Source organism: Homarus americanus, unplaced genomic scaffold (assembly GCF_018991925.1).
Source record: "Homarus americanus isolate GMGI-L3 unplaced genomic scaffold, GMGI_Hamer_2.0 scaffold25347, whole genome shotgun sequence".
In the NCBI taxonomy this organism is placed as follows: Eukaryota; Metazoa; Arthropoda; class Malacostraca; order Decapoda; family Nephropidae; genus Homarus; species Homarus americanus.
The window spans coordinates 25,226-39,327 of NW_024717234.1; the positions used below are offsets into that span (position 1 = coordinate 25,226).

Consider the following 14,102-nt stretch of genomic DNA (forward strand, 5'->3'; position numbering starts at 1 on the left):
AGAGGCAGACAGGGAGAGACAGACAATCTTGGCTAATAACTCAAGATAAAGAAGGAATCGCCGTAAATAAGAAGGTCCGGCGCTCTTCTCAGGCTCGACCGCTGTCACCCAAACTGAAACAGACAACTGTCCCTTGACTCACCACGTATCTGATTGAGTTGTTAAGCAACAGGAACACTTTGGTAAAAGAAGAAATAATAACAACTTGTAGGAATCTCTGTCTGTCTGTTGGTCTCTGTGTCCGTTTCTTTCTGTCTGCCTGTCTGTCTGTTTGTTGCAGACACAAGCAGACAACTGACAGACAGACAGACGGAGAAATAGAGGGACAGACAGAAACAGAGACGGCGACATAGACTAACATATAGACGAAAGAGACAGACAGACAGAAAAACAGAGGCAGAAAATCAGAAAGACAGACAGATCGATATTGTGAGACAGACTGGCAGAAACAGTCAGACACAGAGACACAGATAGGTGGGGGATGGGGGGATTCCACACCCTTCCCAGTCGGAGGGTCCTGATACCTTCCGTTGCCAACTACCGGATGGTGCCATTCTCCACCTCCCAGGATGGGTGTGGATGGGGGATGGGGGGATTCCACACCCTTCCCAGTAGGTGGGTCCTGATACCTTCCGTTGCCAACTACCGGATGGTGCCATTCTCCACCTCCCAGGATGGGTGTGGATGGGGGATGGGGGGATTCCACACCCTTCCCAGTCGGTGGGTCCTGATACCTTACCGTACACCACCCTACACCACCATACCCCATACTACACTACCCACTACACCCCCACTACACCACCATACCCCACACTACACCACCCTACACACACACTTCCCAGTCGGTGGGTCCTGATACCTTACCGTACACCACCCTACACCACCATACCCCATACTACAAGACCCACTACACCCTCACTACACCACCATACCCCACACTACACCACCCACTACACCACCCTACACACACACTTCCAAGTCGGTGGGTCCTGATACCTTACCGTACACCACCCTACACCACCATACCCCATACTACACCACCATACCCCATACTACACCCTGGGAAGGATGTGGATTCCCTCTCCTCATCCCCCACTCCCCATCATCCCTCTCACCCCACCCACCCCTTCATCCTCTCACCCTTCCCAGTCGGTGGTTCTTGGTACCTCCCAGGATGGGTGAGAGGATGATGGGTGTGGGTGGGTGGTTATAGTCGGGATGTCCTACACCCCCAATACACCACCCTACACCACCCTACACCACCCTACCCAACACTACCCTATTTTATGACGTATTATTTGTGCTGTCTCAATTCTGATGTTGTTGACAAATGACCAGGAATTACAGTAATTATAAATGTTCTAATTATTATTCTCAATTATATTAATCATTTAAGTTAAAAAAACACCAAAAGAATCGAACGACCCACCGCAACGCAACGAACCCAACGACCCACCGCAACGAACCCAACGACCCAACGCAACGCAACGAACCCAACGACCCAACGCAACGCAACGAACCCACCACCTTAGACAACGCAACGAACCCAACGGCCCAACGCAACGGGCAACGACCACCCGCAACGCAACAGACAACGACCCACCACCAGCACAACGAACTTAACGACCCAACGCAGCATAACGGGCCAACGACCCAACGCAACAGACAACGACCCACCTGCTTACCCAACAGACAACGACCCACCGCAACGCAACGAACCCAACGACCCACCGCAACGAACCCAACGACCCAACGCAACGCAACGAACCCAACGACCCAACGCAACGCAACGAACCCACCGCAACGAACCCAACGACCCAACGCAACGAACCCAACGACCCAACGCAACGAACCCAACGACCCAGCAACGAACCCAACGACCCACCGCAACGAACCCAACGACCCAACGCAACGAACCCAACGACCCAACGCAACGAACCCAACGACCCACCGCAACGAACCCAACGACCCAACGCAACGAACCCAACGACCCAACGCAACGACCCACTACACTTTTTTTTCGTTTTTTTATTTTTTTATTTTTATTTTTTTTATTTATTTATTTTTTTTTATTTTTTTTTATTTTTTATTTTTTATTTTTTTTATATATATTTTTTATTTTTTTAGCACACCACCCACTACACCCACCCCTTCATCCTCTCACCCTTCCCAGTCAGTGGTTCTTGGTACCTTCTGTTGTTGGCTGACGGATGGTACCATTCCCCACCTCCCAGGATGGGTGAGAGGATGATGGGTGGGGGTTATAGACGGGATGTCCTACCCTACCTAACCTACACCTACCCGAGAGTTTAGTTAATAAGTGATGAACTGGCTTGGCCTTGCCTCGATCTAGGACTGGAGGAGCTAGATAGAGGTACTTACTTCGTCGTGTCACAGGCAGGGGAATTACTATCGACTTTTTGGAAGGTCTATTTATGTTACATTAGCTGTTTTTCCTGTTTTTCTTTAATAATTCATATATTTACGCAGTCAACCTCCAAAAGTAGACGTTTATTAACATAGAGATATAATGGGGCACTCCGTACAACATTCAAGCTATGTGGGCGTGTTTGACCTGTCTTCTTGTGTACATGACTCTCGGGTGTGTGTGTGCGTGTATGACTGTCTTGTGCATATGACTGCCATGTATGTGTGTGTATGACTGTCTTGTGCATATGACTGCCATGTATGTGTGTGTATGACTGTCTTGTTTTGCATATGACTGCCATGTATGTGCGTGTATGACTATCTTGTTGTGTACATGACTCGTGTGTGTGTGTGTGCGTGTATGACTGTCTTGTGCATATGACTGCCATGTATGTGCGTGTATGACTATCTTGTTGTGTACATGACTGTCGTGTGTGCGTGTATGACTGTTTTGTGCATATGACTGCCATGTATGTGCGTGTATGACTATCTTGTTGTGTACATGACTGTCGTGTGTGTGTGTGTGTATGACTTTCTTGTTGTGTACATGACTGTCGTTTGTGTGCGTGTATGACTGTCTTGTGCATATGACTGCCATGTATGTGTGTGTATGACTATCTTGTGTATATGTCTGTTGGATTCTCAAGTCTTTGTCCACTAAATTCCCTCACCTAAACCTTCTCCATTACCACACCCCTCATCCCCCACCCTCCACCCTCACCCCGCCAACCCCCATCCCCCACCCTCACTCCCCCCACCCTTACCCCCAAATGGTGAATTCATCTACTGTAAGTCACTCTTTTAAATTGGGGCATTAAAAAAACAAAAAAGCGTCAAAACAACAGAGACTCGACCGGCTCACTACCTACCATGTTGATTGCCCGCACAAGATGGACGAACAGACAGAATCTCATAAAAATAAAGTTCTTTTTTTTCGCCCCCCAGGCTCCGTTGTGGGTCGTTTGACCGGTGCCCGGGTTGGCTAATTCCCGTAAAAAACCACACACAAGAGAGAGATAGAGGAGAACACAATATCAACTTAGTAAATCATCCTTCCATTTCATTTCCAGGAACAACTTCAGTTCTCCACGAGGTTCACATTACCCGTGGACAGCCATCGTTATTGGAACATGGGGAAATTTCGTCCGGCAACTATTTTTGAAACCAAAAGAAAGAAAATTGATTTGGATGGACATAAAATGTATAAATCTGCAAAGGAATAATATTTGTTATACGATATACTCCATACAGAACAGCACATGCAGAATTGTATTGTTCTTTTTAAAAGCGGTCCATGTTTGTGTACGAAAAATGCCGCCAGCCTCTACAGCGCCGTTTATATCCTCCAAATTCGCCTAACAATCATAAAAGGTAAGCCTTTAAGATAACTAATACAACTAATTTATGTGTAGAAATGTATTGAAATCAAATTGAAATAAAAAAAGTCGTAAATGGTCTATTTGAAGAGTGGTGAGAACAGCTTCCTCTGGGATGGTGAATGACGTCCTTTATCAGAATTAATATCGACCCAATTTTCGTAATGAGCGCAATTAATAACAGTCCATCACTACCAAAATAATTATTTCCTTAGTATAATTACTTATTAGCCGAGATTTCATATTTTAATAAGTCCAAATATGCCAGGTAACTAGTGCTAGGTACTTCCCAGGCATGTTTCATTTGTGCATCAGTTTAACCACAATTTGCTACTAATAAGATAAATTCAGTGACCTAAATTCATGTTTTATTTTTATATTCCCTTAGTGACTCGATGTATTACAAAAAAGAACTACTTTACGACTTGTTTGGGCCAACAGTTGGAGTGGTGATATTAATTAACTTTGCCATTCACACTGGTAGAATCAAATGTAGATATATTGGCTTTGTATGTCCATGATTTCAACAAAAATGAATAAGTCCTTCTAAAATAAATGGAATTGATGATATTATTATCTTTTTGGCCATCCAGCGAATTTAATGATTTTAAGTTGACCGATTTTTACCAGTTAAGTTAGGTTATGTTAGATTAGTTAAGTTGGGTTAGGTTAGGTTTGGTGACATTGAAATTATGTTTTTTCAAATGCCAAGTAGAGGTGGATGACCTAAACATTCATTTTACCAAATTGATTATGAGTAGATTAAACACATTAGTTGTGTTTTTTTTACAAATTCAGACCCCATAAAGTTCTAATGACAATCACTTCATGATTGATGTTTCACCCTATACACTAAAGCTACTTTATATAAGAGGAAAAAATTAGCACCAAATTGTATTGTTTAATACCAAAAGAAGTCATTGATGATAAAATTTAATAACAATATTTGAGGTATTACGACCTGGTCGTCGGGACGGAACACCGTCGTAAGTCGAGGAGAGACCGTAATACATTTTCATCTTTAAACTCCTTGTATCTTACCTAACTCACCTTGATGCTCCACTCAATTATAGCTAGATGTAATAATTGTAGAAAGTAATCACAGGTATGACTACCTTTACCGTGAATTGTTTTTATATTACATTTCTTGGATATTCAAAGATAATGAAATTATGAATATTCAATAAATGTGATATACGTACAACAGAAATATGTCAGACTTGACTAATTAACTGTGACCATAAATTAACCTAAGTGAATTTGTCCTTAATCCAACCTTTAAAATATGAAAGACAGTATACTTTATTTTATGATAGTTAAGTCAGTTTCCAGTTAGGTTAAGTTAGGTAGGTTAGGTTAACATTTTTATATAGATCATTAAAATTTTAAAGGGCTTATAATTTTTGTTCTATGAATTTCTCCAAAAAAAAGGATCAAAGTTTTGGAATCACCATAACAATATACACTACAGTACATTAGAAAAAACAATAATTTTTAGTGTGTGTTGCATATCAAACCAAAAGATCTGAGTTTCCTTTGGAATTTTTTATTTTTATTTTTTTTAACAGACAAAATTACCTCTTTCCTATATCTCTTTACTGAAGCAGAAATAATAATAATAATAATAATAATAATAATAATAATAATAATAATAATAATAATAATTTTATTGAGTGAAAGAAGAAGGGAGGCTGAGTGGAGGAAGAACGGGGAGGGAGTGGAGGAGAAAGGGGAAGGAGGGAAAGGGAAGGAAGAGGGAAAAGGAGAAAGTGGATGGGATAGAGGGTAGGGGAAAGGGGTGGGAAAGAAGGGAGGGAGAAAGGGAGGGGCAGGGAGAGGAGGGAGAAGGAGAAAGGGGATGGATAGGGGGATGGCAGAGGGGAAGGGAGAAGAGGGAGAAGGAGAAAGGGGATGGATAGGGGGATGGCAGAGGGGAAGGGAGAAGAGGGAGAAGGAGAGAGGGAGGGGAGAGGAAGGGGTGGGAGAGAAGGGAGAGGGAATAAAGGGAGGGGGAGGGAGAAGGAGAAAGGGGATGGATAGGGGGATGGCAGAGGGGAAGGGAGAAGAGGGAGAAGGAGAGAGTAAGGGGAGAGGAAGGGGTGGGAGAGAAGGGAGAGGGAATAAAGGGAGGGGGAGGGAGAAGGAGAAATGGAAAAGGAAAGAGAGGAGGGAGAGAGGGAAGGGAGAGGGAAAGAGGGAAGAGAGAGGGGGAGAGGGAGAGAGGGGGAAGGTAAGGTAAAGGAGAGGAAGGGTGGGGTTATGAGGAGACATTATCCAATTTTTTGGCAAAGTTAAATTAAACTGTCCACCCGATAATGAGGTATTTCGTCGAAAGTCTTTGACCTAGAGCCGTGACCTAGAGCCGTGACCAAGAGCCGTGACCTAGAGCCTTGCCTTGAACCGTGACCTTGAGCCGTGACCTAGAGCAGTGACCTAGAGTTTTGATCTAGAACTTTGACCTTGAACCGTGACAGAGTCGTGACCTGGAGCTGTGACCTAGATCCGTGACCTAGAGCCGTGACCTAGAACCTTGCCTTGAACCGTGACCTTGAACCGTGACCTTGAACCGTGACCTAGAGCCGTGACCTAGAGTTTTGATCTAGAACTTTGACCTTGAACTGTGACAGAGTCGTGACCTTGAACTGTGACCTAGATCCGTGACCTAAACCCGTGACCTAGAGCCGTGACCTTGAACCGTGACCTAGGGCTGTGTCCTAGAGCCGTGACCAAGATCCGTGACATATATCCGTGACAGCCGTGACCCTGAGTCGTGACAGCCATGACCTAGAGCCGTGACTTTGCATCGTGACCTAGAACCGTGAGAGAGCCGTGACCTTTAGCCGTGACCTAGAGCCGTGACCTAGAGCCGTGACCTAGAGCCGTGAACTAGAACCGTAAACCTAGTCCCGTGACCTAGAGCCGTGACTTTGCATCGTGTCCTATAGCTGTTATTTAAGAGCCGTGACCTAGAACCGTGACAGAGCCGTGACCTTTAGCCGTGACCTAGAGCCGTGCCGTGACCTAGTCCCGTAACCTAGAACCGTGACCTTGAGCCAGGACCTACATCTGTGACCTAGAGCCGTGAACCTAGTCCCGTGAACTAGAACCGTGACCTAGAGCCGTGACCTAGAGCCGTGAACTAGAACCGTAAACCTAGCCCCGTGACCTAGAGCCGTGAACTAGAACCGGAAACCTAGTCCCGTGACCTAGAGCCGTGACCTAGAGCCGTGAACTAAAACCGTAAACCTAGTCCCGTGACCTAGAGCCGTGACCTAGAGCCTTTCATATATACTCACATAGCCTTTATCACTTCTTAATTCAGCAGCATTACACCCACCTACCAAGTTTTATTACATCTATCCAGTTCACTTTATTGCAACCTTCTTCAAAATTATATTAAATATCGACGAATATATAATCTAACCTATAATCTAACTTTGATGTTAGCCGTTGAAATCCGTCTTATGATAATTTAATTCCAAACAAACATACAAGGAGTGACCCCCTCCTCCCCCCCCCCGCACACTGTAGATAAATAAACGCTTTAACAACATTGAAAAATAATCCACATAAATCACGTCACAACAACAATGGCTGGACGTGCATGTCAGGTTCCCATTCAGTATTTTTATGCAAAGTTCATTTAAATGTAAATATCAGTTGTGATCTGTCAGCACGTACAGTGCCGTGGTAGTGTGGTGTACTCAGGCACGGACCTCCTCTTTGTGCACACAATTTCAACTACCATTTGTTTGTGTGTTAAAGGGTCTATATAATTACAAACGAACTCATCGCTATATGTAACTAATTCTTGTGGTTAATTACACACTATTATTACCATTACTATACCCAGAGATGATGATGATTATTATTATTATTATTATTAGTAGTAGTAGTAGTCATAGTAGCGCATTTTTTATCATTATAATTATTATTAATATCGACTTCACTCCCCAATTCCACCCCAAAGCAAATTATCGTCCTAATCTTTAACACCTTCAATATTAATGTCGTATTTCTCTTTCAGCTCCAGCATTAAGTTAACGAGCACTTAGCGTTGTAATAAGCTACATTTTTGGGTGCTTGCAGGTAGTGTATAATTAAGCAAGCGACCCCCCCCCCCCAGAGTCCACGTAACGTCACTGACAAAGTTGAGACCAAAATCAAGCGACCTAACACACTTATCCCTCCCACAACTAAAAAGAAAGTATAATAATAATAATAATAACCACAGCTATTATTCATCACATATACAACCAATACCTGACAAACACCGACCAAACAGCAGCTATCACTCCATCACTATGGGCATGCTTAAGTCCAGTCGCCCGTGAGACGCCCGGTACAGATCTTGGGGCTGGCAGAGAGAGACGTGGCGAACCTGGGAGGTGTTCCGTCCTCCATGGGATGAGTTAAAATGTACGAAAATGTGTCCTTAGGAAACCCAACTTTGGACAAGATGAGGGTTAGGAAAACAGATGAGGAGAGGAGGGGGGGTGAATATAAAGTGTGGAGCGGGTTATTATTAAGAAGTTACACAGCAGCGTGTCTTGTTCAAAGGGTCATATACGGGAGTCATTTATTATCGTTTGTGGAAGGACATCATTTTTTAAAGGTAATCATGCATACACAGACACACGTACGTACAAGAGAGAGAGAGAGTGTGTATTTGAGAACCAATGTGACTAATCATTATGAGCGTATACGGTTAAATGCTCTTTACCAAATTTAACTGTGTAATACCAATACAAGTCCTTGATCAGCAAATAGAAAAACAAAAACCTTCCATACAATTAACAAGTTTCTGCACACAACCTTATTACAGTATAACTTCCTCGATACACCTGGGTGATTAATAAGGTTACGTGTTCTGTTTACCTGTGTGTGTTTCTTATACTATAGAGTATTTTGAACCAGGTTTATCACTTAATTTTGGTACTGTGATAATGTTGCCCTGGGGACATCACCGGTCCTATAATGTTGTTTTGGTACAAATGAAATGATTATGAACAAGCTGCAGCGGCTCACTGAAATAAACCCCACATACTAAATTATACAAATGGCAGTTTATATAGAATAACGAACATACAAAATAACATTCTACACAAAATTATCTATAAAATCACTTAATTTATATAACGAATATCATAAGAATTTATATAAATTACTGAACATATCAAATGGTAATTTACATAAAAAAAATTAATATTTATATAAAATTTCACACTGAATTCACCAAAAATAAAAGATGAAAAATAATAACTTACATGATAAAGAATAAAAAAAAAGACAACAGAAAACAAAAACCTAAACCACCGCCAATTTACGCAAACATTTATTATCATCACCAAATATTAACCTTAGAACAACTTATCGAGGAAAAAAAATCATCACATACAGACTAAGTGACATTATTTTCCCTCCAAGCTCAGGTTAACCCAGTAACATTTGGTTGGTTATTAACAAATGCTGTCCATTGACGATACAAACCTCCAATTTTAGCGAGGTTGAAAAAATATATACCCTGTATATTCAAATGTTGCATGGGATCTAATTCACGAAATCTGTTTAATAATACAGTATGGAGTGTAGATTTATCGACAGGAATGGGGGTCTGGTGGGGGGAGGGGAGATGGGAAAGGGAACTGATGGAGGGGGAAGGGAGGGAAGTGTTGGCGAGGGAGATAGGGTGGCTAGCACAAGTATAATTCCCCAAACCCAGAAGAACAAACATAAGTGAAACATGGAAGGTTGTTGAAGATACCACAATGAAACCAATGTTGTAGTCACAATTCAGTCAGTGTTTTGTGATCTTGATGTAAAATATTGTCATTGGCAAGGTTCTTGTTACTATCATGAACACCTTGCTAGTTATTGCTGTTTTTGTGTTCGTGTTTTATGTTCCCTTCTAATGTTAACCCTGCCTCTCTTGGTAAAAAAAAAAAAGATGAAAGTGATAACATATCTCATTTCTTGGTTATTGATAAATGTTCACTTCTTTGCCTTAATATCCTCTAGCTGTTGACCTTAAGTCACTTTGTGCTCCTAACACACCCTGTGATCCTCACACCCTCCTAAAGATATATGAAAAGTTTTGTCCCTGTGTTGTTTTTTGTATTTCGAATCATTAGTGAAACTTTTTGAGAAATACATCAGTTGACGCACTCTGCATTAGAAGGGGGTGAAGCTCCAAATTCAAAAAGCTGAGAAAAACACGTTGAAAGTTTTCGAGGTTCAAACAACCATAACTTTTTTTTTAAGCTAGAGGGTTCTTTTTTTATCGTGCAGCTTAATCCCTCTCCTAGCGAACTGTGACAACTGGAAATTAGTACAGTGAATAGTTATTAATTTATTGCGAGTTGAATGAAAATAACCCGTGATGTAGAGTTGTTTGATCTTCAAACCAACAATAATCGCATTTTTCTGCAATTTTTTTTTATTAATATTTGTGGGTTAATACTGTAAAACAAGTTAATGATAACCAAAAACAGCACTCGTTTTACCACCCCCCCCCCCCAAAAATAATAATAAAAACTCATTTGCCTATTAGTATTTATCTTTCCGTCCCTATTATTAGCCAAAGATTTATAATATTGTTAAGTTTAATAGTGTGTAATAATGAGGAAACACCACTACACTCATCCCACCCCCTACCATGAACCCCCCCCCAACGTAATTAACAGACGAATACAAAGGCTTAGAAAGTTTGCATATTCTTTGGTTAAGAGAGTATTCTGATAATAGTATTACAATCTTACTTTGTTTAGTTCCTTCGTTTTATTATCCCTGAATATCGTAGTAACTTGAAGTTACGTAAATCCTGAGGAGTGCGTTTAACTTAAATGGCCTCTTCATAATCAATCATGTACTGATCAAAGTCTTTTTCTGCCCTCTCTAAAAATCGCCACACAGATTCTTCATGAACTAAATCATTGATTTTTGATGCCGGCAACAGTTCAGTTTCATTATAAGATTGAGTTATGGGCTCACTTTCATTAGCATTCGTTGGTTCAGGCTCACTTTCATCACTATCAAGGTCAATGCATGCCTCGTCACTGTCCATTTCTACCTCCTCACAGTCTGTATGTTCTTGTTGTGATACATTAGTGTCACTCTGTTACCATTAGACTCACTTTCATCATTTTCATCTTCACTTTCATCATCATTACTGCTGTCAGTGCATGTCACGTAACTCTGTACCGGAACATAGTCTGCAAGAAGGTCTTGTGATGCATAGCAGTCACTTTTTGTATGATGAGTACGGTATACCAAAATCACTATCACTATCACCAAGCATTCCTAGGATGTCCACGTGAGCACTGTCATCACTAAACACACGTTCAGGAATAATGTGCTCCTGAACCTATACCAGAAGGCCTGGCCTCACTCAACTCTTGCTCCAATATCGGGCAGATATTGCACAGCATTTTACACACCCGTGGATGAATAACATCATTGTTACGCCGAAAAGTTATCAAAAATAGCCATAGAAAGTATACTGAACCTCCTTATGCTATACAATGCACCAAAACTAACAAGGAGGCAGCATCTGGGCGCGCGGATTGGCCGAGGAGCTGTGACATAGCAAGGGGAAATCCATTGTGATTGGCTACCTCAGGGGTATGGTCCGAGGGAGGCGCGCTGTCATTGGCTCGCGCTCCTCTCGCTCTGAACGGGAAGTTGCCACCTTCTTTGACTGAGCGCACAGCCAGATACGTAGCTCCAGGCCTGAGGCAAAATCACCCCTAATTTTGAAGGACTTTCTACCATATTTCTATTCTAGCTAGAGCGTTACATCCAACCGGTGAAAATAGTGATATCCATCAAAAAACGCATTTTGGCCAGAGTGTCACTTCACCCCCCCCTCTAATGCTGAGCGCCTCAATTCTAGTGGGTTATGAGAAACATAACATCAATTCTAGTGTGTGATGAGAAACATATTTCTAGTGGGTGATAAGAAACACTACTTCAATTCTAGTGGGTGATGAGAAACATAGTTCTAGTGGGTGATGAGAAACACTACATTAGTTCTAGTGGGTGATGAGAAATACCATCAACAAGGCAGAGTGAAGCCATGTGTCATCTTCATAGACTTCTGTGTAATTTTTATCCTAACCTAACCTAACATAACTTTAACCAAACCTAGCATAACGTAACTTAAGATAGCATAGTCTAACTTAAGATGACCTGACCTAACACAACTTAACCCAGCTCAGTAATGCAGTGTTTCTCATCATCCAACTCATGTTTTTCATCACCCAGGTCAGTAAAGTTTCTCATCACCCAGTTCTCTAATGCAATGTTTGTGTTCATGTTTTACTAGAGCTGTAAAAATACCCAAAATAACAATGCTGCACTATACAGTTCAATACTATGCTTTGTCAGGTAATGGAAGCTGTGTGTGTAATGCTGGACCTCAAGCCAGAGAGGAAGCCAGACCCTAATGGCTCAGGAAAAATGATTGAGGACTATTGGGCACCATCTCAGAAGCTGTTGGGGGATATGAAGTTCCTCCAGAACCTGCTGCACTATGACAAAGAAAACATTCCCACAAAGATTATCACTCACGTCCGCAACAAGTAAGTTCAAACATTATTTCCGTGATGTGGTATTCATTAGGTAATTCATCTTTGCCATTAAGTATGACCAAGACAGAGGCTATCAGAGTGGTGTCGAGACAGACAGACCGATATGAATAAACTCATACTATTGAACAAATAAAATGCTGTAAAAAATTATCAACATTACTACTGTCTCAGTACTGTACTAACATGTAGCTACCTGATGCTTGCACTCAAGAGTGTGCATGGTTATTCAGGACGGATTACATCTTGGAAAATTTTCTTGTTATACCAGTATATTTTCCTTCACCCAATGAAAATGTAAAATAACAGTTGAAAATCTTGGTTGCTGGAACAGTGCTGTTGAATATGGACGCCTTGAGAATGACACACACAGTAATAATTGTGTAAGTCACACTACCTACTGTCACATTTAGAAATGACTGTTCTTCCACTTTAACCCTGAAACCTATTATAAACTCACAAAAAGTAAAGGAAATAAATGTTGAGACATTTTAAAATGTACTTATCCATTAATTTACTTATTCATGCATATGTATCTTATGCTCAGGTAAATACATACTATTGTTTCACAAGAAATCACAAAAAAATAAAATCCCTCTTTTATCTTTAAAGAAGACTTGAGTGACACATAAAACTGTGTGAGTACTGAAGTGGATGACTTAGGGACTTTCTACTTCCTGCCAGGTTCTACTCTCACCCGGATTTTGACCCAAAGAAGATACGTATGGTATCAATGGCTTGTGAGGGCCTCTGCCGATGGGTGAGGGCCATGGTTGTCTATGATCAAGTCATAAAGATTGTCGCCCCCAAGAAACAAGCTTTGGAGGCTGCCAACCATGAACTGGCCCCCCAGAATGAAAGGCTAGAGGAAAAGAGGAAGGAACTCAGAGAGGTAATGTGTGAACCGAGAAAGATGTGTGAAATAAAAGACATTGCATGTAGAACCATTTCAACATATAGAATTACTGTATGGTAGACTTAGTCATCATTATATTATGAAGACTACTATTCCTTCTACAGTATATGTTCATCTACCTGTAATATGTGCATGAGTCTGCTCAGGTGTTGTGAAAGAAAAGTTTTTTAGTTAACCCTTTACTTGTCATATTCCTAGATCCATGTACGTGAGTGACCATCTCTGAGCAGTCCATTACGTAGATCAATGAATTTGACTTTTTAAATTTCCCACAGCAGCTGAAATGGTCCAGAAGGATTAATATATTTAAAATATGGCACATGGTAACCTCTCAAGACACATTAGCCTGTATCAGCAACCTCTGTCCCTCCAAAATGCTTTGTTTACTAACCCTACCACCACTACATCCATCCAGTCCCTCCCCAACATTTCCCAAGTTTGCTGCCCACATCACAGGCTAACAAATATGCCCAGAGACTTTCTCACGTATGCAAGAACACAGTGTTACTTGAAAAAGTGCACACAGATGCTAGGTATTGCAGCAGTGAGTGTGATCTGGTAGAATGTTCCAAGAGTTCACAACTCTCACTCCGAAAAAGTTTGCCCTCACAGTTTTCTGGACTTGCGGCTTCTTCAGTCTTGAGCTGTGACCCCTTGTTAGGCGAGCGTCTGCCAGCTCCAAGTAAGAACACTCGACTGAGTAGTACCCCTTGAGATGCTTATACTACACCTCAATTAGGTCACCCCTTACCCGTCTGTAGTACAGGTTGTACCTCTCTAGTCCGGCATTCTGTGGTC

The 14,102-nt window shown here is 41.6% G+C and overlaps 1 protein-coding gene across 1 annotated transcript; it reads left to right on the forward strand.

Annotated features, from left to right (window-relative positions):
* The first annotated feature begins 12,150 nt into the window (after positions 1–12,150).
* On the forward strand, positions 12,151–13,379 carry LOC121858852 (dynein axonemal heavy chain 3-like). The gene is made up of 2 exons (XM_042355508.1): positions 12,151–12,382; positions 13,073–13,379. The coding sequence occupies exons 1-2, from the start codon at positions 12,177–12,179 to the stop codon at positions 13,362–13,364; spliced, it is 498 nt and encodes a 165-aa protein (XP_042211442.1). The 5' UTR covers positions 12,151–12,176; the 3' UTR covers positions 13,365–13,379.
* Positions 13,380–14,102: the final 723 nt, after the last annotated feature.

Excerpts from the sequence above, each read along its gene's own strand:
- LOC121858852 (XM_042355508.1), top strand. The coding sequence starts at position 12,177 with ATGCTTTGTCAGGTAATGGAAGCTGTGTGTGTAATGCTGGACCTCAAG. Across the intron at positions 12,383-13,072 it reads ATCACTCACGTCCGCAACAA|GTTCTACTCTCACCCGGATT; the intron begins GTAAGTTCAAAC and ends ACTTCCTGCCAG.